This window comes from Mustelus asterias, chromosome 4 (genome assembly GCF_964213995.1).
Source record: "Mustelus asterias chromosome 4, sMusAst1.hap1.1, whole genome shotgun sequence".
Lineage (NCBI taxonomy): Eukaryota > Metazoa > Chordata > Chondrichthyes > Carcharhiniformes > Triakidae > Mustelus > Mustelus asterias.
In genome coordinates, this window is record NC_135804.1 from 96,419,567 (window position 1) to 96,444,892 (window position 25,326).

A 25,326-nucleotide genomic window follows, 5' to 3' on the forward strand; every position below is an offset into this window, starting at 1 on the left:
GAAATGTCAAAAGTTCAAGGCTGTGGACCAAGTGCTGGAAAGTAGGATTAGTGTAGACTTAGTGTAGTTTTATCGGTGCAGCCTTGATGGACCGAATGACCTTTTCTGTACTGTGTGACTCAATGTGAAACATCTTCCTAACATCAGCTGGGGCTTTGCATCACAACCAGTGGAACTCCAAGAGCAGAGTACTACGGGTGCTGGAAATCTAAAATAAAATTGGAAAATGCTGGAAACACTCAGCAGGTCTGGCAGCATCTGTGGGGAGAGAAAATGAGTTAATGTTTAATGCCTGTGACTTCAGCCTGGTACAAAACTATATTTTCAATGTACCAAGGTAGTCCAGGTACTATAACCTTTAATATGCTTTTCTTCCCTGGTGTGAGCTGGATTGAACCAGGTCTTAAAGATCTACCTTCTATGACCTTAAATGTACCATGCATTTGCTCAATGTTGCCACTACATAATCTCCAAAACAACTGGAGCTAATCTCCTTAAAGTAACACCCAATGTTCACCAAAACCTCCTTTATGATGTATCTTTTGTGGTTAAATGTTTTCACTCAAGTTTCTCAAAAATAAGTAAAAATTCTGATTTGTTCAAAATGCTTTGATTTTTCTGTCCATATTTGTCAAAGCTTCTTACATTCTACGGTTGAAATGATGTTGCACTTACCATTGTACGGTTAGCATCTATGTAGCTGAGTTCTGGGTTAGATGTTTTGGCATAGATTGTGATGACCACAACGCTGCCAGTCTGGTGCCAGTCATGACGGCAGCCAACCAGTTTTTTGTCCTAAAACAGTAAAACAGAAGCATGGTAAGTACTAGTGTGTGAAAAAGGCACAGTAAAGCCCACTGTTAAGTTCAGTTTCTGATTCAAGGAAACGGTTGTCTCAAGTTCTTGAAGGTAACTGTCAGACAGCCGAGGCAATGCAGGTATATTTTCTTTATGCTGTATGATTGAATAATGAGTCAACCCTTTGAATATTAATTCTGTTTGTGACATTTTGGAGATGAATTTTCCCAGGCAAGGGAAGGCAAGTTTGAATACATTCTGGAAGTTAAATCCTCTAGAAGTGACACTTGATCAGGATCATGGCATTATCCCACCCTCTTTCAGGTTTCATCAAGGTGGGATTGAAGGCGAGTGGGGAATCCCCTAGGATCTGTCAGCAAACCAATTTTAAGAGACTTTAAAAGCAATTAAAAACTGTTTTTACCCTCATTTCTGGATGTGACAGCTGGGGCACCTGTTTCCCAACCTGTCAGCATTTTCTCATGGTCAATGAGGCGAGTGTACAATGGATGAGCTTCTTCAATGAAACTGACAGGCTGTGAAGGCTTTGATCAGTGAAATGGAAGAGTTGCTGCCTTGATCAGGGGAGAGGCTGCTGTGCAAAGGATGTCTTCATTCTGAGTGCTATCACTGCTTGACAGGTGATTGCCAACTTTTTGGAAGACACTTCACCTCTCCAGCACTTCACTAACCTTCAGCTACACCTCCCTGCTGCATGCCTTCAACATTGCATTGGGACAACTTATGTAGCTCCACCCTGCACCTCTGAAGAGGTTCAAGAGAAACAAAGAAACAGAGAAGATAGGAGCAGGAGCTTGCTCTGACATTCATTACGGTCATGGCTGATAGACCAACTCAATAGCCTAATCCTGCTTTCTCCCCATAACCTTTGAACCCATCCCAAGAAGCAACATCTCACAGCAGCAGCTCTGATCCCTCAGCAGGACTTCCAGGTAAGAGTGAGAAACCCGCAGCCTTTCCATATCTCCTCTCCAATCCTACAGTTGCTGATGTCCCAGAAATGAAAGTGCCAGTGAAACTTTTTAACCCATGCTGGGGTCCTCTTCATAGACATCCTTCCTTTGACAGAATGGATGTGTCAACCCAGCCATTCTCCCTGACTGCCTGAGGAACCTGAATGCAGGATGCTCTGGAAAAGTCCGCTAATTAGGCACTCTCCGTCTCATCCCTCTTTTGGGAGCAAGCAGATTGGACATTTTCAGGATTTTATGCACAAAGGAGTCTCCATCATAGGGAGCTGGAAGTAATTCCTGTAATAATAAACTGATGATTATCTTTACAATATCCCTATGGCTTTAGTTATCTCTCACGTAATCATCTCTGAAGCTCCTTTCTATCAGACCGGCATGAGAGTATTAGATCAAAAATTTATTTTTATTCCTTCATGGGATATGTGAGTCACTGGCTGGGCCAGCATTCCTTGCCCATCCCTAATTGCCCTTGAGTTGCATTGTTTGCGAGGCCATTTCAGAGGGTATCTAAGAGTCAACCACATTGATGTGGCTCTGGAGTCACATGTAGGCCAGACGAGGTAAAGGACAGCAAATTTCTTTCCCTAAAGGACATTAGTGAAACATTTTTTTTTAATTCAGTGGTTTCATGGTCATTGTTCAGACTTTTAATTCCAATTTTTTACTGAATTCGAATTTTGACATCTGCCATGGTGACATTCGAACTCAGAGCATTGCTCTTAGTACTAGTCCAATGGCGATTACACTATGCCATTGCCTCCCCCTGTAGGTTCCTGCAAACATGTCCAACAGACCAGATTCAACTGCAGCTCTAATTGTGCCAAAAGAGGATTGCTTTTTCATCCAGACTGGCTCACTTTATCACAGCAAACCAGGTAGGATTCCACATGGCACTTACTGTTTCTTTCTTGATCCAAAGATGCTTGCCCTTGGCACAGCCAGGCTGTTCAATGAACTCTTCAAACTCTGTGGTCTTTATCTTACAGCAGCTCCAATATTTCATTCTATTGGAAAATAAAAACCGAGGAAGAGAAATGATATTTGCCTGCTCATCAAGCCCACTCCTCTCTCAGTTCCTTAGAGTCTACCTGACCAGTTAGAATTCTTTCAGTACATTTCTATCCTTCACTTTTGTCTCTCAATCCCATTCCTGAGCCATTATTTATCCAACAATTGAACGATTTTGAGTAGCAATGTAGTGGTGCAAACGTCTACACAATATTTATCCAAAGGCCTGAAACCTTTTCTAAGTTTCTTTTCCATAAGACAACTGAAGAATTCAAAAATCGAGGCTGGGATTTTCCAGCCCCGCTACAGCAGCTTCCCCCGCCATTCAAACATCTAGAAGATCCCGCCGGTGGGCAGGCCAGAAAATCCCATCCACAAATTGCCTTTCAATGTCCCTTCCATAACTGACACACACTATTTCCCTAATACAATTTGTACCTATCACTAATTGCTCTTGAGAAGGTAGTGGTGACTTGCCTTCTTGAACCACTGCAGTCCAAATGGTACAGGTGCACCCACAGTGTTGTTAGGCAGGGAGTTCCAGGATTTTGGCAAAGCGACAGTGAAGGAACAGTGATATATTTCCAAGTCAGGGTGGTGAGTGACTTGGAGAGGAACATGATGTTCCTATGTGTCTGGTGCCTTTGCCTGTCTAGCAGTAGAGGTCACAGATTTAGAAGGTGCTGTTAAAGGAAGCTTGCTGAGTTGCTGCAGTGCATCTTGTAGGTGGTACATTCTACCACTGTGCACTGGTGGTGGAGGGAGTGAATATTTAAGGTGATGGGTGGGGTGTTAATCAAATGGGCTGCTTTGGCCTGGAAGGTGTTGAGCTTCTTAAGTGTTGTTGGATGTGCACTCATTCAAGCAAGTGGAGAGTATTCTATCATACTCTGATTGTGCTTTGTAGATGATTGACATGTTTTGGGGAGTCAAGCGGTGAATTACTTGCCACAGATTTCCCAGCCTCAGACCAGTTCTTGTAGCCACTGTATTTATATGGCTGGCCAAGTTCAGTTTCTGGTAATGGTAACCCCGATGTTGATAGCGGGGGATTCAGTGATGGTAATACCATTGAGTGTCAGAGGGAGATGGTTAAATTCTCTCTTGTTGGAGAAGGTCATTGTCTGGCATTTATGTGGCATGAATGTTACTTGCCAATTATCAGCCCAAGCCTGAATGTTGTCCACATCCTTCTGTATATGGACACGCTATTGCAAAATATACTGAACACTGAATACTGGTCCTTCCTTCTCTTTTTGCAGTGAATCATCTCAATATTCATTCTTCTTTTCATACAGTGACTCTCTTCAATAGTCCCTCTATTCCCATTCACTTGCACTCACTCAGGTCATTACCTTCTACAATGCCATGACAAAGTTGTCACCATTGTACACTGTGCTACCATGTCACCTGTTGTAGCCTTTTTAAGTAGTGAAATTTACATATAAATACAGTGATACCATTGCCTTGGTATTGAGCAACACCCTGGAGGATTGTTGTAGTCTTAATTCCCAACTCACTCTACCTTCAGGTGCAACTTAATTCTAGGAATGCTGAATTTACCCTTTAGCCTATATTTGTTTGTGCTTTTTACTTCTAGTTTTCAATATTAGGTTTTAGAATTTTGTCACTGGCAGACATTGATATACCTGCACAACCTCTACAAATAGGAGCATAGAGAAAAAATAGTGGAAGGGATGGGAGCTCCCAACAGTTCAGTAGGTAATCACATAGCAGCAACTTGCATGACCATAAGAAGACCATAAGAAATAGGAACAAAAGTAGGCCATTGGGCCCTCAAGCCTGCTCCGCCGTTCAGTAGGATCATGGCTAATCTTAGGATCAGGAAAATCCCAAATTCTAACCTTTACTGAGTTAGTCAATCTCAGATGAGATTGGTAGATAGGCATTGAAATTGGCCTTCATGTCCCTGGGCTACGGAGTGGAACATAGGCAAAGGCTCTCCCCACTGATTGCGATCCACTGACTTCTGGTGTAAATGAATGCATGGCTTTTTTGGAAAGAGTGAGATCAGCCCTGGCTGTTGATCCCTCTACAGGCAAATAATCTGATGGCATTTACTGTTTTACACATCAAGAGTGGCCATTCAAGCAAGATATTGGAGGACTGATAATGCCCAGAGTAATGTAACCTGATAAACTTCAACAGCTTAAGCGAATGAGTTGTATATTATTGTTTTAAAAACTTACCCTTCATGGAAGATGGGTATTCCAGGATGAAAGCTGCATGTCTCCACATTGCTCTCAGGCCCTTGAAATGACTGTCAGGGAAAAATGAAACATGAGTACCACAGGGAAGCACATGAATGTGCCTTGTCCTGGTTCTTCTCTTGTGTTAGTAAAATTTCTCAAGACCTTTCTGTCTTTCTTTAAAATGCTTCTTAAAGTCTACCTCCTTGGTAAACTTGTCTTAATATCTCTTTATGTGTCTCGCTGTTGAACTTGGTTTGCTAGTACCCCCGTAATGCTTCAATACATTAAATGCGCAATATAAATATAAATGCAAATTTTCATCTACTTATTCATGGGATTTAGGTGTTGTTGACAAGATCAGCAATTATTGCCCTTACCTAATTTCTCCTGAGAAGGTAATGATGAGTTGCCTCTTGAATACAATCGAATGGCTTGTTGGGCCATTTCAGACAGTTGACAGTCAACCACTGTGCTGTGGACATGGAATTACATACGGGCCAGACTGCATAAGGTCAGGTAGGTTTTCTTCTCTAAAGGATATTAGTGAACCAGATATGCTTCTATGACAATGTAGTTACATATTCACGTTTACTGATACGAAATTTTCATTTTAATTCCAGATTTATTTCATTAATTGAATTTAAATTCCCTAGCTGTTGTGGTAGGATTTGAGCTAATTTCTCTACAGCATCCATCCAGGCCTCTGGATTCCTGGTCTAGTCACACAAGCACTATAGACAGAATTTTACGCTCCCAAAAGATGGGTTTTGAAAGGGGGTGTGGGGGGATGGGGAGGGGGGGGAGTGGGGGGGGGAGTGTAAAATTGAATGGATGGGAATCCTCCCTGAAACCCGCCCACAAAAGCAAGATGCAATTTCACACTTGGATGGATAGGGCCCTGGGCGGGAAATCTGTTCTTTCATCCATCAAGGTGCCTAAATGGCCACTTAATGGCTACTTAAGTGCCTTTTCCCACAGTCTCAATTTTTAAGCTGGCAGGAGCAGTTGCAGATAGGTTGGGAAATAAGGAAAAAACTTTTCTCCACCTCGGCCTCAATCTGAGGGCACCTCAGAGTTGGGATACCCTCCTCTCCGGGACCGTGTCCAGGCCTCCCACCTCCTCCACCCCCCCCTCCTCCATGAATGCCACGATCACCCCCCATCTTAATCACCCAGGGCATCCCCTGCCCTCCAGCCCAGGGATCCCCAGGACTTACCATTGCAAATGTCCCGGGACTTGGTTCCAGACAGAATGCTGCAGTACCGCATCTGGCCACTGCTGCGCTGTGCCTGGCCAGGTTAAAGAGCTATCAGCCAATCTGATCGGCCGACAGTTCTCATGGCTGGGACTTCCTCCCAAGGACAGGTGGAAGTCCCACCTGCCGTCAATCATGTGCCAGTAAGCATTAAATGGCAGTGGCTCTCAGAGAGTCAGCGGAAGCTTGTTATGGAATCTCGGATGGCGAGCTCTATCTAAGGGAGTGGTAAGAGGTAATGCCCATGGACTGGCAGGTTGGAGGTTCATACCCAACCAAATGCCAGGCATTTTGCCACAAAAAAAGGACAACAGTGGAGAAATAGTTGCCACCCAGAGTGTCGCCTAGAGCACCAGCTCTAGAAATGCGTGGCAGAGACCTGGCAAGCAGGCCATTTACTTGTAGTCTTAGTCAGGGTGAATGGTGTGGAGAGAATGCCCTGATCAAAGGGAAGACAAAACATGAAACAAACTCTTAACTTGAATAGAAAGAATATAATGCGCAACACACCTCCTTACAGCCAGCATGTTTACATGAAGTGTTCACTTTAACTTCATTACTGGGGTCTTGCTCTGAAAAATGAGATAATAGAGATTTACTTCAATCATTTACTGCTTTAACCTGGACATGTTATTACTGAAATTCCTCTTCCAGATTTCTTTGACATCAACCAACTAGTAACCAAGGGGTGGTGGATCACTATCATCGATTGAGATTTTTTGAAGTGATGTGATGCTTCATTTTGGCCGGGTTTAGTAATATGTTTACAGAATGGAGATAAGAAAATAAGGAAGCTTGGAAAGAGAAAAGCCTATTTGGCCCAACAAGAGCATTCTTTCTTAATACCATATACACACAACTCATGGAACATCATGGACCCATTTCACCATCCAAGGGTTATTTCTGCATAAGTGCTGATTCCCAAAGCTAATGCAGCAAGATTTCAGAATAGTCATCCATCTTCATTGGCTGACCTTTTATAACTCTGATCTGAGTTGTTACCCAACATCAAGTCTGAAGGAGAAAAAGTCATTCTGCTCACCAAACCTACTCAAGCAAAAGCCAACATTTGTTTAGTCCATATTAGACTTGCCTCTCACACCACCTGCTGATCTAATTTAAGGAACACTGAGTTTCCTTTGCTACCTCCCTGAAAGAAAATGCAAATAATGCTTCTAATGCTTCTTTAACTTCTAACAACTCTTTCCTAAATCTCCAGAAGTACAGGAACTAGATTTCACTGGACTCACTGAGAATTTATCCACAGAATTTCTGACAGCCTTTTAAACCAATGGCTTAGTTGCACGGTGTCACAGGCGGCAGAGCAGCACAGTGGTTAGCACTGTCTGTGTGGAGTTTGCATGCTCTACCTGTGTCTGCGTGGGTTTCCTCTGGGTGCTCCAGTTTCCTCCCATAGTCCAAAGATGTGCAGGTTAGATGGATTGGCCATGCTAAATTGCCCCTTGGTAAATTGCCCCTTCGTTTTCCAAGATATGTAGGTTAGTGGGATAAATATGTGGGGTAACAGGGATAGGGCCTGGGTAAGATACTCCTTCGGAGAGTCGGTGCAGACCCAATGGGTGGGAATGGCTTCCTTCTGCACTGTAGGGATTCTATCACACCTAAAAGCTCAAGGGCTTCAGTTACATGGGAACATCATCAACCCCAAGTTCCCCTCCAGTCACACTGCATCCTACTTGGACCTATATCGCCATTCATTGTCACTGGATCAAAATCCTGGAACTCCATACCTAAAAGCACTGTGGGAACACCTTCACCACACAGACTGCAGCAGTTCTAGAAGGCATCATCACCTTCTTAAGCGTAATGAAAGATGGACAATAAATGCTGGTCTTGCTAGCGACCTTTCCTCAGAATGCATTTTTAAAAAGAACTGAATCATAAGTCTGGATTTTAGCTGGGATGTATGTTTTATGTGGGATTGATATTTTGAGGTCTCGAAAATCAGAACATCTTTTTTGTCAGAACTGCTCAGACGAAAGGTCATCTAGACGTGAAAGGTTGGCTCTATTCTCTCCCCACAGATGTCAGAACTGCTGAGATTTTCCAGCATTTTCTGCTTTTTGTTTCAGATTCCAGCATCCGCAGTATTTTGCTTTCATCCTTTTTTGTGCTGATTTCCTGCCGACAGGCAGCCTGATTGACAGGTTGGAGCTTTATTGGGTGGGAAAACCTGAGCACAAGGCCACAGCCAAGAAGAGCAGGTAGGTTGAGAGGGGAATGAGAGAGATCGAGGTCAGATTGGGGAGGTGGGGGGAGAGAGCCCAATTGGGGCCAAGGGGTTCCATTCACAGGATGGTCCCAATCACTGCAGTGCTCCTGATCATGGTGCAAGTGTTTCTGATAGTCCTTGTGGGGCATTCAATCAATGCTGGGAGGTCCAATGGTGGCAGAGTTTGCAATCAGTGGTTGAGAGTTAGATGGTAGTTGGAGGGGCCCCAATAGTGAGAGGGGAGATGTGTTGTTGGGCGTGGGAGCAACACTCCTGCTCCTCTTGGTCCACAAGCTGTTCTGTAAGGTCACTTACCTCATAGACTCATAGTTCTTCTCACCACCCTTCACCCATCAGATTTCTAAGACCTGGTAAATCCAATTGACATTCGTGAAAAAATAGAATGCCTGTTAAAATAAAGTTGTGTGGCCCCATTGTAATATTTAAATAACTCCCACATCGCCCAAGTGGATTAGTCACCCCCACCAGCCTCACCCTCCTCTGGCAAAACTAGAAGGGACAGATTTTAGGTGGGTTGGGTTCCTGTGTCAGATTTTTGGAATTCAAGACTCTGACCTGACTCCCACTCACGTTTTTTGGGAGTTATATTTCAGCCGTTAGAGAATATTTACCATTAGTTAAACAAAGCCTCAGTTTTAACATTCACATACTTGTTATCAAATTCTTCCATGGCTTCACCCCTTCCCAGCTTTGTAATCTGCTTGAACCCTTCAAGATATCTGTGCTACTCCAACTCTGGTCTCTTGAACAACTCCAATCCCAACATTGGTAGCTGCAGTTTCAGCTGAGCTCTAGAATTCTTTGCCTAAACCTCTTTGTCTCTCTTGCTTCTTTTAAATTAAATGTTAAACATGCCTCTTTGATCCAGCTTCTGACCATCTGCCTTAATATCACATATATGGCTGGTTTCAAATTTTGTTTTATAACATCCCTGTAAAGTGCTTTGGAAAATTTTGCTCTCTTAATGATGTTATATAAATGCAAACTGTTCTGTGTTTTTGTCATATTTACCTTTCCCTGTGGCTGTTTTCTGAGTTGACTTGCTGAGTTTCTCCAAGGACTCCTGCAGTGATTTAGATACTTTCAGAGGCAGTTTTACCACCGGTTCATCAGAACTATCAAAATAAAGAAAACAATAAACAATGGCAACCCATTGGACAGGCTATTCAAGTCCACTTATATGTAATAGGTGAATCACTGCTACTCAAAGTAATGATTTACAGCATTGGGGGATTGGGATACGTTTCCAAAGTCACAGGGCATTCTCAGGGCAGGAATAAAAAAAGATTAGATACAGAGTAAACCTTCCTCTATCCTGGCCTGTCAAGCACTCTCAGGTCAAGTGCAGCATGGGTTAGAAGTAGAGTGATGCTATTGTTCTACAATGTGCTCCAAGACTGAGAATGGAGCCTTTAATGCTGTCCCCATCGCTGTCATTATCAAATGCACCCAGTTTGGGTACAGCATTGGTTAGATATAGAGGAAAACTGTTCTCTACAGCTCCATCAAGCACTTCCAGATTAGGTAGAGGAACATAAGAACCAGAGTACGAATTTAGCCCCTTAAGCCTGTTCTATTGTTCAATGAGATCTTGGCTAATCTGCACCTAACTCTACATACTTGCCTTTGCCCTATCTTTCCTAATAACATTGGATAACAAAACTCTATCGATCTCAGATATTAACTACTGATACAGCATCAATTGTTATTAGTAGCAGAATGCTTCCAAACTTCTAGCAGCCATTGTGTGACGAAGAATGTCCTAATCTCTGGTTCTAATTTTTAGATGATGCCCCCCAGTCTAGACTCCCCAACCATAAGAATAGTGGGCTGAATTCTCCGGGACTGTCAGCTCGGTCCCGATGGTCCCTTGAATAAGGCGTTGGGGCTAAGTCGGGATTGCCGCTGGGCAGCAAACCCATTGCAATGTTCCCAGTCTGTCCTGCCGACCCCGATAATTATTCAAAACACCTATTTTAAATGTGATTAGTGGGCTTAAAGCCCGATTCAAAGCCCTCCCGCCAGTCACCCATCTTCCTAGTGGGAACTGCAATGGGCGGGTTTTGGTATTGGTCATGATCAATGTGGATCTGGCATGATGGACCCCAAGGTGGGGGTGGTCAAGGAGGTAAAAGCAGTGCCCATGTGCCTCTCCATCACTGCCAAGCAGCAAAGGGAGGAGTCCCCAAGGATCCTGGCGGTCGGGTAGGCTCGGGTTGGAAGCAAGGGGTTGAATTTGACACTCTACCCTGTGATGAGAGTCTTGTGGCTGGTCTGCCCCTTCTAGCCCTGGGAAACCTGAAGATCACTCTTGGCATGGTGATTTCAGGCATCCCACCAAAGTCTTCATCCTGGCCTGTGGACTGTGAAAACTTAGAAGTGGGCTGGTCACTTTAATCTCCGTGCTCCCTGGACAAACTTCCAAATCCCAGCAGCACTCCATTCAGCAGAAAGGATTCCTCTTTCTGTCTTTCAGAATCTGCAGTGTGAGAAGACCCCTTTCACGTCATCTGACCAACAGAAATCAGTCACTTACACTCGGGAGGACTCACTTCTCCATAACTGCTCACTCAGCCCCATTATTTTAACACAACATTTATTTCAAGTTCCTGAGCCTTCATAGAAAGTTCAAAGCCCTTAAAACCCTTTGAAAAGCCTTGTTTCCATTCAATTTCAGTCCAGTTCTTTTAACTCTCCTTTGATTGACAGCTTAATGATTTTTAAACAGGATATAGTCAGCTTTGTTCGTTGATCTTTCCCTTCACGGTTGATTGCAGCTCTAGTTTCTCATCCCCCCACTGCCCGCGCCCCCCCCACCCCCCGATCATGTTGTTCCTAATCACAATGTGTACACAGAAGAGGAACTGAAAGCACTTAGCTGCTTTTGAAGTTGCCTGCAGCTGTGACCACAAGCCAACTACTGTGTAAACAGACACCCATGGTACCTTGGTCTTTCTCTCTTCATTGACTCTGCTGACTTGTGTCCCTTGATGATGCACTCAAATTGTGACTTCAAGTTATCTGTTAGATCCTTGTTACATGTCATTTCAGGTTTCAGAGGCTCTGGAGGCTTTACGTTAGAGTGCTGACCTTTCATGCATCCCTGTGGCACAGCAAGAGTACCCAATTAAAACAATCAATCCAGCATTTCATCACTTCATTTAACTTGCAATCTCTAGACTATTGGTTTGAGTGTCGACTGCCTTCTCTTTAAAGTCAGATTGGTACAAAAAGAATGTTCCAGATTTTCAGCAAGTGGAGAGGCTCTCCATTGTGATGGAAATTCCTGAAATGGCCAAAGTCCTGCTCCTGAGCATAGCAATGTGAAGTCAGGCTGAGGTTTGCTCATGCACAATTTATGGAGGCAACTGGCCATTGAAATCACCAGATACCTCCACTGGAGCGAGGTATTAGTAAGCCAGGAGTGTGAAACCCGGTGTGTGCAGATTAGAACAGGTCAGAGGAGTTCTGAACTTGGTGGATTTGTTTTGATAACAGGGTACCCCTTTTGATATGGGCCCAGGAAGAGATAAGGGGCCCGATTCTCCCATTGCGACCGATAACTTTTCTGGCGGGTCCGGTCGGGAGAATCACGTGTCGGCCATTTCACGGGATTTGCACATGTGCCGGGAACGCATGCGTGTCTCCCAGAGTCGGGGAACAGAAGCAGTCGAGACCACGCTGGAAACCAGCAGGAAGAGAGGCAAGTCATTTGAAACTTTTTAAAATGCATTTTAAATATATTTTGCATGTGATTATTGGGCCCGGCACGAAACTTGCTGGGCCCGATAGCATCTCCCACCCCGCCAGGAGTACCTCATTCCGGCGGGGTTTAGAGTAGCTCCCCACGTTCGCAGAAGTGGTGGGAGACCTCCCTGGAGTGAAGGGGGGGCAATCGGGCAAAAGGGGGGTCGGGCGGCAGGGGGGTGGTGTCCCCTGGGTATGGGCACCCTGGCAGTGCCAGCCTGTGCCCCCAGCACTGCCCAAGGGGCAAAGTGCCCGGGCACCTTGGCACTGCCCACCAGGCATCGGGTAGTGTCAAGGGGGCTGGGCCTATTTGTGGGCGGGGCCTAGGGGTGATTGGTGGGGTGGGGGGTCCTGCTGCCCACACCTGCATTGCGATCAGGCTGGGCTGGAGGGAGGGCAGCGTTCGGGGCGGGCTGAGGGGGTGGTTGGGGGGGGGGGGGGGAGGGGACGTCTGCCAGGGGGAGGGGCCTGCCTCCTGGGGGCTGGTTTGACCCCAGAGGGGGTCAGCTGAGGGGGGGGGGGGGGGGAGGGGGGGGTCGTGGTCTGCTGGGGTGAGGGGGGTGGGCGGATCCCCACTGCTGGGGGGGAGGGTGGGCTGGACACTTGGGCGCTCCGGTGGGGGGGGGGGGGGTGCTCAGGGCTGGCCCAGGAATTGATGTGGGGGCCACTATCAGGCCAATGGGGGGGGGGGGGGGGGGCTGGAGAGGCAGCACTGCGGTGGTCCCGGGTTGGCCAGCGATTGAGCTGGCCAACAAATGGGGCGACAGACAGATCGGAGCCACTGCGCATGCGCAGAGTTCTGGAGCTGTCAGCTTCTGGCGCGAAAAGGCCCTGACCCCGTGGGTTTTTAATAATATTCACGATTGTGACCTCTGCATTGCACAGAGTGGGGAGATTCGGGTCTGAAGTTGCACTGAAAAAACAGTTGTGATCCAGAACAGTTTTACCACCAATTCAGCAGTTTTTGGAGAATCGCCCCCAAGGCATCCTTTGGGATTGTTTAAAGGGAACATGATTATGCACTTTTTGCGCACAAGCTCATTGGAACTGTCAAGTTGTCAAAGCACAGATTCTTCTTTATAAACAGGAGTGAACAGATCACCATCCTCAGACCATTATATAAAACATGCAAAGACAGAGTAGGATACTAATCTACTGAATTGAGGTTGCAACAATGTGAATTGCTGCGACATATAAACTATAGCTGAGAATTGTGGGCACAAATGGCGATGTGGGGACAAAATCCTGCAAGAAGCCAACAACGGGATTCTAGCTGGCAAGATCAGCCCTGCCCCCCTTCCCACCATTGAGGTAACGAGATTCCCACCCAGGTAGGTCAGGAACCTCATTCAAATACATTTTCATCTCATTAGTGAGCTTCCCCACTGTATCCTCCCTCCACATTGAGATCCCCCCCTTGTGGATTTACAACAGATCTGGAGCAACGTGAACCAGGCGAAGAGAGCACGCTGGGGGTACACAAGTAAATAAAGTCCCCAGAGAGGAAAGAAACATGGGGGCAGTGCCCAGGTAGAGGGGTCCTCTGGGGAGTTCTTAGGGAGCTTGGAGGTTCCCTATGTGAGTGGGGTGGGGTGGGGGAGTGTTTCCCGAGTGCATATGGGAAGCCATCTCCGTGTCTGGGAGGTGGCGAGAGGAGGGGGGGCTTATTTGTTTTGTTTTAACTGAAGATTATCTTTTAAAAAGGGTGCCCGGATCTATGGAAAGCCAACATTGATGACTCTTTCTGACCCTGTCACACCCATGTGACGGTGTGGGACTCGCCTCCAGGATTTATTTCTAAGTGCTGGACAATATGTTGGGAAAACCACAGTTCGTCCATCACTTTGGAAAAAAAAGCGGAAAACTTCAGCCTATGGATTTAAAATACAACAACTCCTACCCGAAAAGAAACAGGAATAAAGTGCATGAGTGGGTCAAACCCAAACCATAGGCCACGGAACCAATGATATACAAAATCCTCAGAGCACTTCTCTCCAGGATAACTCGCCCCAGCTGTCTGACTGGTCCTTTTCTCTGTGTGCCCATTAAAGTAGATACTTACGGAGGCGAAGACACAATTGGTAAAAAGTTTCAAATAGGACCAGCAGGCACTCAGCATGTAGAAAAAACAAAGAAAGGTAAGGCATGGGAATAGGCCCTTCGGCCTTCCAAGCCTGTGCCTATCATGATGCCCTAAGTTAAAAAAACCTTCTACCGTTACTCAGTCTGTATTCCTCTATTCCCTCCCTATCCATGAACCCATCCGGATGCTTCTTAAATGTTGCTAATGTGCCTGCTTCCACCACCTCCTCTGGCAGCACATTCCAGATACCCACCACTCTCTGCATGAAAAACTTCCCCCGCACATCTCCCTTAAACTTTCCCCCTCTCACCTTAAACCTGTGCTCCCTTGTAATTGACACTTCCACCCTGGGAAAAAGCCTCTGACTAGCCACCCTGTCTATGCTGCTCGTAGTTTTGTAGACTCACCTCAGTCTCACCTCAGCCTCTGTCTTTCCAGTGAAAACAATCCTAGTTTATTCAACTTCTTCTCATAGTCAACACCCTCAAGACCAGGCAACATCCTGGTGAACCTTCTTTGCACTCTCTCCAAAGCTTCTGCGTCCTTCTGGTAGTGTGGTGACCAGAACTGCACACAATACTCCAAATGCAGCCTAACCAAGGTTTTATATAGCTGCAACATGATTTCCCAACTCTTGTACCCAATGCCCCGGCTGATGAAGGCAAGCATGCCATATGCTTTCTTAATCACCTTGGCCACCTGTGTTGCCACTTTTAGGGAATTGTGGACCTGCACACCCAGATCTCTCTGAATGTTAATGTTCCTAAGGGTTCTGCCACTTACTGTACAATTCATACCTAAAATTGATCCTCCTAAATGCATCATCTCGCATTTGTTCGGATTATACTGCCATTTCTGTGCCCAAGTCTCCAATCTATCTGTATCCTCTGACAATCCTCGGCATGGTGGCACAATGGTTACCACTGCTGCCTCACAATGCCAGGGACCCAGGTTCAGTTCCCAGCTTGGGTCACTGTCTGTGTGGAGTTTGCACATTCTCCCCGTGGCTGCGTGGGTTTCCTCCCACAGTCCAACGATGTGCAGATTAAGTGAATTGGCCATGCTAAGTTCTCCCTCAGTGTACCCAAACAGGTGCCGGAGTGTGGCGATTAGGGGATTTTCACAGTAACTTCATTGCAGTGTGAATGTAAGCCTACTTGTGACTAATAAATAAACTTTAACTTTACTTTAACTATCAGCAACTCTGCCAATCTTTGTGTCATCCGCAAACTTACTAATCAGACCATCCACATTTTCCTCTAGAGCATTTATATATATTACAAACAACAGAGGTCCCAGCACTAATACCTGCAGAACGCCACTAGCTACAGATCTCCATTCTGAAAAACACCCTTCCACCGATACTCTCTTCTATAACCAAGCCAGTTCTGTATTCATCCAGCCAGCCCACCCCGAAACCCATGTGATTTTAATTTTTGTGCCAGTCTGCCATGTGGGACCTTGTCAAACACCTTACTAAAGTCCATATAAACTACATCCACAGCTCTTCCCTCATCAATTTTCTTTCTCCAATCAAGTTGGTGAGACATGGCCTTCTCTGTACAAAACCGTGCTGCCTGTCACTAACTAGTCCATTTTCCTCCAAATGTGCATATATCCTCCAGTATCTTCTCTAAAAGCTTCCCCACCACTGATGTCAGGCTCACCAGCCTATAATTTGCTGGATTATCCCTGCTTCCTTTCTTAAACAAGGGAACAAAATTGGCTATTCTCCTGACCTCTAGAACCTTGCCTGTGGTCAAAGGGTGTAAGATATTTGTTAAGGCCCCAATTATTTCTCTCCTTGCCTCCCACAGTAGCCTGGGATAGGTCCCATCTGGCCCCAAATGTATTGAAATCATTTGGGGGGCCTTAATGAGGATGTTGCATGAAACATGTGCTGACCATTTATACACAGCAAGATATAGAGGTAGAAGAAAATTCTTAATGAATGGGGTGCAAAGTAGGCTTTGACGTGCTCTCTCACTTTCCCAACTAGTGTTCTGGGTACAGCCATTCGGGGAATCAGCCCTGTGAGTCATGCTGCATCTGGACATGGACTGCTTCAGTAACTGAGCAGTCACGAATGGTACTGAACATTGTGCAGTCATAAGCAAACATCCCCACTTTTGACCCTGTGATGGAAGGGAGGTCATTGATGAAACAACTGAAGATGGTTGGGCCTAGGACACAACCCTGAGAAACTACTGCAGTGATGTCTTGGAGCTGAGATGATTGACAACCACAACCATCTTCCTTTTTGTCAGATATGACTACAACCAGTCAAGAGTTTTCTCTTTGATTCCTATTGACACAGTTTTGTTAGAGCTCCTTGATGCCACACAAATGTGGCCTTGATGTCAAGGACACTCACTTTCACTTCATCTCTGTTGTTCAACTTTTTTGTCCATGTTGGAAGCAAGGCTGTAATGAGGTCAGGAGCTGAGTTACCCTGGCAGAACCCAAACTGAGCATCTGTGAGCAGGTTATTGCTGAGTATGTGCTGCTACTGATGACCCCTTCCATCACTTTACTGATGACCAAGAGTAGACTGAAGGGGCGGTAAATGACTGGGCTGAATTTGGCCTGTTTTTTTATGTTCGGGACACATCTGGGAAATTTTCTACATTGCTGGGTAGATGCCAGTATTGTAGCTGCATTAGAACAGCCTGGCTCGGGTGTGGCAATGTTCTGGAACACAAGTCTTCAGTACTATTGCTAGAATATTGTCACAGCCCATGGTCTTTGCAGTATCCAGTGCCTTCAATACCTTCCTCTACAGTAGCTATAGCACTTGGGCAATGACAGCAAAAAAAGACAATTCAGACATGGCTTCAACTCCCACTCATATTCTTGTGTTTCTTGCTGGAAAATGTCTGTTGGATGAAGTTCATATAAGGAAAGTTCAGATATGATAAGCTGAGAGCAGAGAGGGGTGCTTGTACCTGGAGAAGCACAAGGATGTGAATATAATAGTTAACGAGGCAGCAACTATGTTGCCAGGTCCACTGCCTTGTTTTCCCTGGATTTTGCTTAGCAGAGGCACAAAAGTAACTCCAGCCACAGCAAACAGGTTCACTAAAATTCAGAGATATGAGTAAGGACATGCAGCAAATCAGTAATGTCTGGAGGCACTTGAAGCTTATCTCACCAGGAAGTGGCAGTGAGACAAGCAGGCTTTTTAATTGATGTCTTGCTCAACAGCCAGTACGATGCAAAGCTGACAACCATTAAGAAGACCATAAGACATAGGAGCAGAATTAGGCCACGCAGTTCATCAAGTCTGCTCCGCCATTCAGTCATGGCTGATACTTTTCTCATCCCCATTCTTCTGCCTTTTCCCCATAACCCTTGACCCCGTTATTAATCAAGAACCTATCTATCTCTGTCTTAAAGACACTCAATGACCTGGCCTTCACAGCTTTCTGCGGCAAAGAGTTCCCCAGATTCACCACTCACTGGCTGAAGAAATTCTTCCTCATCTCTGTTTTAAAGGATTGTCCCTTTAGCCTGAGGTTGTGCCCTCTGGTTCTAGTTTTTCCTACTAGTGGAATCATCCTCTCCACATCCACTCTATCCAGGCCACGCAGTATCCTGTAAGTTTCGATAATATCCCACCTCATCCTTCTAAACTCCAACGAGTATTGACCTCGAGTCCTCAACCATTCCTCGAATGACAAGCTCTTCATTCCAGAGTTCATTCTTGTGAACCTCCTCTGGACCTTTCCAAGGCCAGCACATCCTTCCTTAGATATGGGACCCAAAACTGCTCACAATACTCCAGATGGAGTCTGACCAGAGCCTTATACAGTCTCAGAAGTACATCCCTGCTCTTGTATTCAAACCCTCTCAACATGAATGCTAACATTGCATTTGCCTTCCTAACTACTGACTGAACCTGCACATTAACCTTAAGAGAGTCTTGAACAAAGACTCTCAGGTCCCATTGTGCTTCTGATTTCCTGAGCATTCTCCCATTTAGAAAATAGTCTGTGCCTCCATTCCTCCTTCCAAAGTGCATAACCTCACACTTCTCCACATTGTATTCCATCTGCCACTATTTTGCCAACTCTCCTAACCTGTCCAAGTCCTTCTGCAGCTCCCGACTTCTTCAATACTACCTTTCCCTCGACATATCTTTGCATCATCTGCAAACTTGGCAACAGTGCCTTCAGCTCCTTCTTCCAAATCGTTAATGTATATTGTGAAAAGCTGTGGTCCCAGCACTGACCCCTGAGGCACACCACTAGTCACCGGCTGCCATCCTGAAAATGACCCCTTTATCCCCACTCTTTGCCTTCTGCCAGTCAGCCAGTCCTCTATCCATGCCAGGATCTTACCCTTAACACCATGGGCACTTAACTTTTTCAACAATCTCCTATGCAGCACCTTGTCAAAGGCCTTTTGGAAATCTAAGTAAATCACGTCCACTGGTTCTCCTTTATCTAACTTCCTTGTTACCTCCTCAAGAACTCTAACAGATTTGTCAGACATGACCTCCCCTTGGCAAAGCCGTGCTGACTCAGTCCTATTTTATCATGCACTCCCAAGTACTCTGCGATCTCATCTTTAATAATATACTCTAAAATCTCGCCAATCACCGAAGTCAGGCTAACCGGCCTATAATTTCCTGTCTGCTGCCTCCCTCCCTTCTTAAACAATGGTGTTACATTAGCTACTTTCCAGTCCTCTGGGACCCTCCCTGCCTCCAGTGATTCCTGAAAGATCACCACCAATGCCTCCACAATTTCCTCAGCTATCACTTTTAGAACCCTGGGGTGTAGTTCATCTGGTCCAGGTGATTTATCCACTTTCAGACCTTTCAGTTCCCCAGAACCTTCTCCTTAGTGATGGCCACTGCACTCACCTGTGCCCCCTGATTCTCCTGGAGCTCTGGCATCCCACTGGTGTCTTCCACCGTGAAGATGATGCAAAGTAACTATTCAATTCCTCTGCCATTTCTTTGTTTCCTATTATTACTTCTCCAGTCTCATTTACCAGTGGTCCAATGTCTATTTTTGCCTCTCTCTTATCTTTTATGATATTGAAAAAAACTCTTCCTATCTTCTTTTATATTATTAGCTAGCTTACACTCATGGGGTAGCATGGTGGCACAATGGTTAGCACTGCTGGTTCACAGTGCCAGGGACCCAGGTTTGATCATTGTCTGTGTGGAGTTTGCACGTTCTCCCTGTGTCTGCGTGGCTTTCCTCCGGATGTTCCGGTTTCCTCCCACAGTACAAAGATGTGCAGGTTAGGTGAATTGGTCATGCTAAATTCTCCCATAGTGTACCCAAACAGGTGCCGGAGTGTGGCGACTAGGGGTTTTTCACAGTAACTTCATTGCAGTGTGAATGTAAGCCTACATGTGACTAATAAATAAACTTTAATCTTCATTTCATCTTCTCCCCCCCCTTATTGCTTTTTTAGTTGTCCTCTGCTCACTTTTAAAGGCTTCCCAATCCTCTGGCTTCCCACTAATCCTTGCCACTTTGTATGCTTTCTCTTTCGCTTTTCTGCTGTCCTTGACTTCCCTCGTCAGCCATGGATACCTCGTCCTCCCCTTAGCATGTTTCCTCCTCCTTGGAATGAATTTCTGTTGTGCCTCCTGAATAACCCCCAAAAATTCCTGTCATTGCCGTTGCACTGTCTTCCCTGCTAGGCTCCCTTTCCAATCAACTCTGGCCAGCTCCTCCCTCATGTCTTTGTAGTTAGCTTTATTTAATTGTAATACCGTTACGTCTGATTCCAACTTCACCCTCTCAAACTGCAGGATAAATTTTATCATATTGTGGTCACTGCTTACAGAAAGGAAGAAAATAAAACTTCAAGAAAACTTAAAGAAAACAAGAAGGCAGTAATCCTTTCAGGCCTAGCACAGAGGTACAGTTTGCCTTTCCATCACTAGGCACAAGCCCCACCCAAGTGACATTCCGTATTCGGGAGAGCATCCGAGCCATTATAATACCATTAGAATGCCTTAACCCACAAATATTGAGTTCCATTGGGCAGAGTCCACTTGAACTCAGAGGCACAGGGGAGAAAAATTGACCATATTAATTCCATTATATATGAACTAACACAACAATCTGATTTTACCTGAAATTCCATATTAACCAAGAACACCTGAAGACTACTTACCGGGATTGCCAGAAATTCTGAAAAGTCAGTTGTCTTTTTTTTGCAGCAGGACCATCCCTAAGTGAAACAGAAACTATTATAATCATCCTGTGTTTTTTCCACTTATGCAATTTGACAAGCATCGGGTTTTGCAGGTTTGACTGCTGCCATTTTGGACAATAGCGAGGGGGACCTAAAGTTAACAATAGCACGATATTCGCATCACCCCAGGTACTGAGCTACTGAATTCCTGTCATGCTGTCACAGAGAGATGCTGAATGGAAGCCACGTATTGTGACGTGATTACTACTGAACATAAATGAGGAGATAATGGAGGAAAGTAAGTGGGAGATACTCTGCAGATTGTTACATTCCTTATTTTCTTCCTAATTTGTTTCCTCCTTGACAGAAGAAATAAATAACTTGTATTTATATCATGTGCTTATAACATGTGGATGTTTAAAAAGGCTTTGCAGCCAATGCAGAACCTTTTGAAGTGCAGTAATTGTTATAATGTAGGGAAACATGGCACATGGGGCGATACAGTGGCACAGTGGTTAGCACTGCTGCCTCACATCGTCAGGGACCCGGCTTTGATTCCTGGCTTGGTTCACTGTCTGTGCAGAGTCTGAACGTTCTCCCCATGTCTGCATGGGTTTCCTCCAGGTGCTCCGGTTTCCTCCTACAGTCCGAAAGATGTGCTGGTTAGGTGCATTGGCCATGCTAAATTCTCCCTCAGTGTACCCAAACAGGTGCCAGAGTGTGGTAACTAGGGGATTTTGACAGTAACTTCATTGCAGTGTTAATGTAAGCCTACTTGTGACATTAATAAATAAACTTTAAACTTTAAAACTTTAAACAGAGTAGGGTGCCTCAAATAATATTGAGAATACGCAAGGTTACAGGGAGAAGGCAGGAGAGTGAAACTAGGTAAGCTGTTGATTCGAGAGCCTATGCAGGGCATGATGGGCCAAATGGCCTCCTTTTGCACCTTAGCAATTTTGCTATTCGGTGATTCTGAGAAAAATGATCAGTGAAGTGGTTTTAGTGATGTAAGCTACAGGATAATTACCACAAGATATTAAGAGAAATCCCCTGCTCTTCTTTGCAAACTACCAAATGATCTTTAACATTTATCTGAAAGGGCAGACGGAATTTTAGTTTAATATCTCATTTGAAAGATGGGACCTCTGTGTGAATGTTTAACCCTTAACTAGTGCTCTCCCTTGTGTTAGCAGAACAATAGCAGTGTGTGAGAATACTGCCTCTTGTGAGAAAATGCAAACCTCTTCGGAAAACTCATAACAGTTGGGTTCTGAGATGGGCATATTTTCTTACCACACAAAAGCAAGAACCCATACACATTTTTGCAACTTGGTTCAGAAATGGTAGGCTTGTAAATCCTGCAGCCTAACTTCCATCTCCCCAAATGATGAATCGCCAATGACTTGCATTCTCAATGTTGGAAGCTCACCACCATTATATAAATTTGGCCGATACTCCAATCTCTGGTTCTCAGTGGGTGAATGTGATTTTCCCTCTGCCATTGTTCATCTCTATGCTAATACCTTACATAATGTAAAAAAGTACACATCAGAAACATAACACTTGTGATGATGAATTGGATGTAGAACTATATAACATAACAACAGGTTTGATATCCACCATCAATCCCTGGTCAATGCTGATTTCAGTTAAGGCAGCAATACAGCACCTAGAACAGGGCATCAGTTTCTAGATATGGATAGAAGATTGAATGTAAAAGATTACAGCAGTCAGTGGGAAAACACAGTGCATTCCACAGCCTTCTCACCTTAATTGAGTTAGTGATTAAAGTAAATTATCACATTGTTATTTGTGGGATATTGCTTTCTATAAATTTATAGATTTCCTATGTTACATCAGTGAATACTGTTAATTGGATAAATTGAGGTGAAGGATATATAGGTGGAAGGCATTCATTGGATGACTATTTGTCATCAACCCCCAAAAGATCACTTCAATATTACTCTAATTTATTGACTACAGCTCAAACTTCAACACCATTATTCCTACAAAACTCATCTCCAAATTCCGTGGCCTGGGGCTCGGCTCCTCCCTCTGCGACTGGATCCTAGACTTCCTAACCCACAGACTGCAATTAGTAAGGATAGGTAAAAACACCTCGTCCATGATCATCCTCAACACCAGTGCCCCACAAGTCTGTGTCTTTAGCCCCTTACTATACCCTTATACACCTATGACTGTGTGGCCAAATTCCCCTCCAACTCAATTTTCAAGTTTGCTGATGACACCATCATAATGGGTCGGATCTCAAACAACGATGAGACGGAGTACAGGAAAGAGATAGAGAATCTGGTGAACTGGTGCAGCGACAATAATCTCTCTCTCATCATCAGCAAAACAAAGGAGATAGTCATCGACTTCAGGAAGCGTAGTGGATGACATGCCCCTGTCTACATCAACGGGAATGAAGTGGAAATGGTCGAGAGCTTAAAGTTTTTAGGTGTCCAGATCACCAACAACCCTGTCCTGGTCGCGCCACACCGACGCTATAGTTAAGAAAGCCCACTAACGTCTCTACTTTCTTAGAAGGCTAAGGAAATTTGGCATGTCCGCTACGGCTCTCCCCAACTTCTACAGATGCACCATAGAAAGCATTCTTTCTGGCTGTATCACAGCTTGGTATGGCTCCTACTCTGTCCAAGACTGCAAGAAACTACCAAGGGTCATGAACGAAGCCCAGTCCATCATGCAAAAGTGCATTATTTGATTTTCATCCCCAGAACAACTGGCTGGCTAATTTTATCATCAGCTGTTAAAGTTCATTACTGACACTTTTCAATGGATCCAATAACTCTTTCCAACTAGGGCTCGTGTTTCAACTCAGGGCAGTGGGCCATAATTTTGTAACTGCAAACTCTTACCTGTAGACTCTCTGTATCGCCTACTTAGTAGCATTGATGGAGAAGCCATGTGTCACACAATTATTGGAAGATCAAAGTGTCTCTTACTTTCGTCCTCAGGGGATGACCCTTAAGAGACTGAAACTAGTAATGTGGCAAGGCGTGAGGGTTAAAGGTGGAGGAAAAAAACTTGTGGGTGAGTGAAAAAACCGGCTACTATATCACATTAAGAGGCTGCATTCAGATCACACTCACTTTGATACAATCCAATTTAGTCTTTTCAGCAGGATTTCATTTATCTGGAAATAGATTGTACTTTTGAACCTACCTTGAGTGCATCATGGAAGATGGGAACACCGGGATGATAACAGCAAGCATCTGTTGAAGAAAGAGTCAAAAGCTTATATTGACCATATTAAAAAAGTGTGCAAGGGAAGAACTGATTAAAATTGTGCAAGGTTCCTTGACAGAGGGCATTAGGAGATGTACTCGGTTGTATTCTTTATCTCATTGTTCCCCTAACAGTACAATAATGAAATCAAAATGCATTAAACTATCTCCTATCCTATCTCATTCTCATCTGGCTTCTGAAACTTTAGTTTTATCCATTCATGTGATGTGGACATCACTGGCTTAGGCCAGCATTTATTTCCCATCCTTAATTGCCTTTTAGAAGGAGGTGATAAGTTGCTTTTGTGAACAGTTGCAGTGCTGTGGTGTAGGTAAACCCACAGTGCTGTTAGGGAGGGAGTTCCAGGATTTTGATCCAATTATAGTAAAGGAATGGTGATATTTTTCCAAGTTAGGATGGTGAGTGGCTTGGAGGGGAACTTGCAGGTGGTGGCATTCCCATACATCTGTTGCTCTTGTCTTTCTAGGTGGTGGAGGTTGTGGGTTTAGAGGGTGCTGTTGAATGAGCCTTTGTGAGTTTCTGCAATGTATTTTCACTCCTTACTTCTCAGGTTTTCTCTTGCTCCTTCAATCTGCAGGCTCCAAGTCAAACTTTGCATAACTATCACTTCCAATTTTCCTCAACTCATCTATTCTTCCAAACTCAATCTTGCACTATATGAGGGGCACTGGCCCATCAAATAGATTTAAAAAATAAATGCTGGCAAAACACTGCCGAATACATTGAGCACTCTGGTTTCCAGCTAGTCAAACAACCGTTTACAATCTCAGTCCACTCTCTGAACATGGGCTGAGGGCTGGGATTTTAGCCAGACTGGAAGTAGGTTTGTACAACCTAGGTTCCTGAACTATTTATGGGAAGATTGAGGAATATTCATATGCAAAGTAAATGTGAGTGTATAGAACTATGATATCAATATTTTTTACACTAGCAAAGTGAGGGGTGGGAGGGTGCAGTTGGAGCAGGGATGGGGGTAGGGTTTGAAAAATTGAGAGGAAGACTGTTGGAACCTTCAAGAGGAATGGGCAGGCAGGTGGAAGGCTACGCATTTTAGCAGAAAGAACAAAGACTCAGTACACAGTCCATGAAAAGGCACTGAAGGTTGTGGATGAAGAGAAAGTTCAAAAGCATGTAGATAAAAGCATAAAAAACCAGTAACATTATAAACACGAACTTGTAATACAATAACAAAGTAATGATACACATCTACAATTTACCAGTTATATCAAAAATTATAATTATTATACAGTGCAAATTGCCAAAATGATGGCAAGGATGAGATATTACATCCATCAGGCAAACCAGCCTCCATCCATTGATTCTGTCTACACTTCCCACTGCCTCAGAAAAGCAGCCAGCATAATCAAGGACCCCACGCACCCCAGACATACTCTCTTCCACCTTCTTCCATCAGGAAAAAGATACAAAAGTCTGAGATCACGTACCAACCGACGCAAGAACAGCTTCTTCCCTGCTGCCATCAGACCTTTGAATGAACCTACCTTATAGAAAATCATAGAAATCATAGAAACCCTAC

General features: G+C 44.6%; 1 protein-coding gene across 1 annotated transcript in view; it reads right to left on the reverse strand.

Moving 5' to 3' along the window:
- LOC144492872 (cysteine and histidine-rich domain-containing protein 1-like) overlaps positions 1 to 25,326 on the reverse strand; it is a 32,678-nt gene that overhangs the window by 4,314 nt on the left and 3,038 nt on the right. The window contains exons 2-9 of the mRNA XM_078211418.1: positions 23,706 to 23,755; positions 20,493 to 20,549; positions 11,467 to 11,624; positions 9,533 to 9,636; positions 6,778 to 6,839; positions 5,009 to 5,079; positions 2,689 to 2,794; positions 676 to 795 (exon numbers count right to left, since the gene is read on the reverse strand). Of these exons, the coding sequence (XP_078067544.1) occupies positions 676 to 795; positions 2,689 to 2,794; positions 5,009 to 5,079; positions 6,778 to 6,839; positions 9,533 to 9,636; positions 11,467 to 11,624; positions 20,493 to 20,549; positions 23,706 to 23,755 (728 nt within the window). The remainder of the gene's footprint in view (positions 1 to 675; positions 796 to 2,688; positions 2,795 to 5,008; positions 5,080 to 6,777; positions 6,840 to 9,532; positions 9,637 to 11,466; positions 11,625 to 20,492; positions 20,550 to 23,705; positions 23,756 to 25,326) is intronic.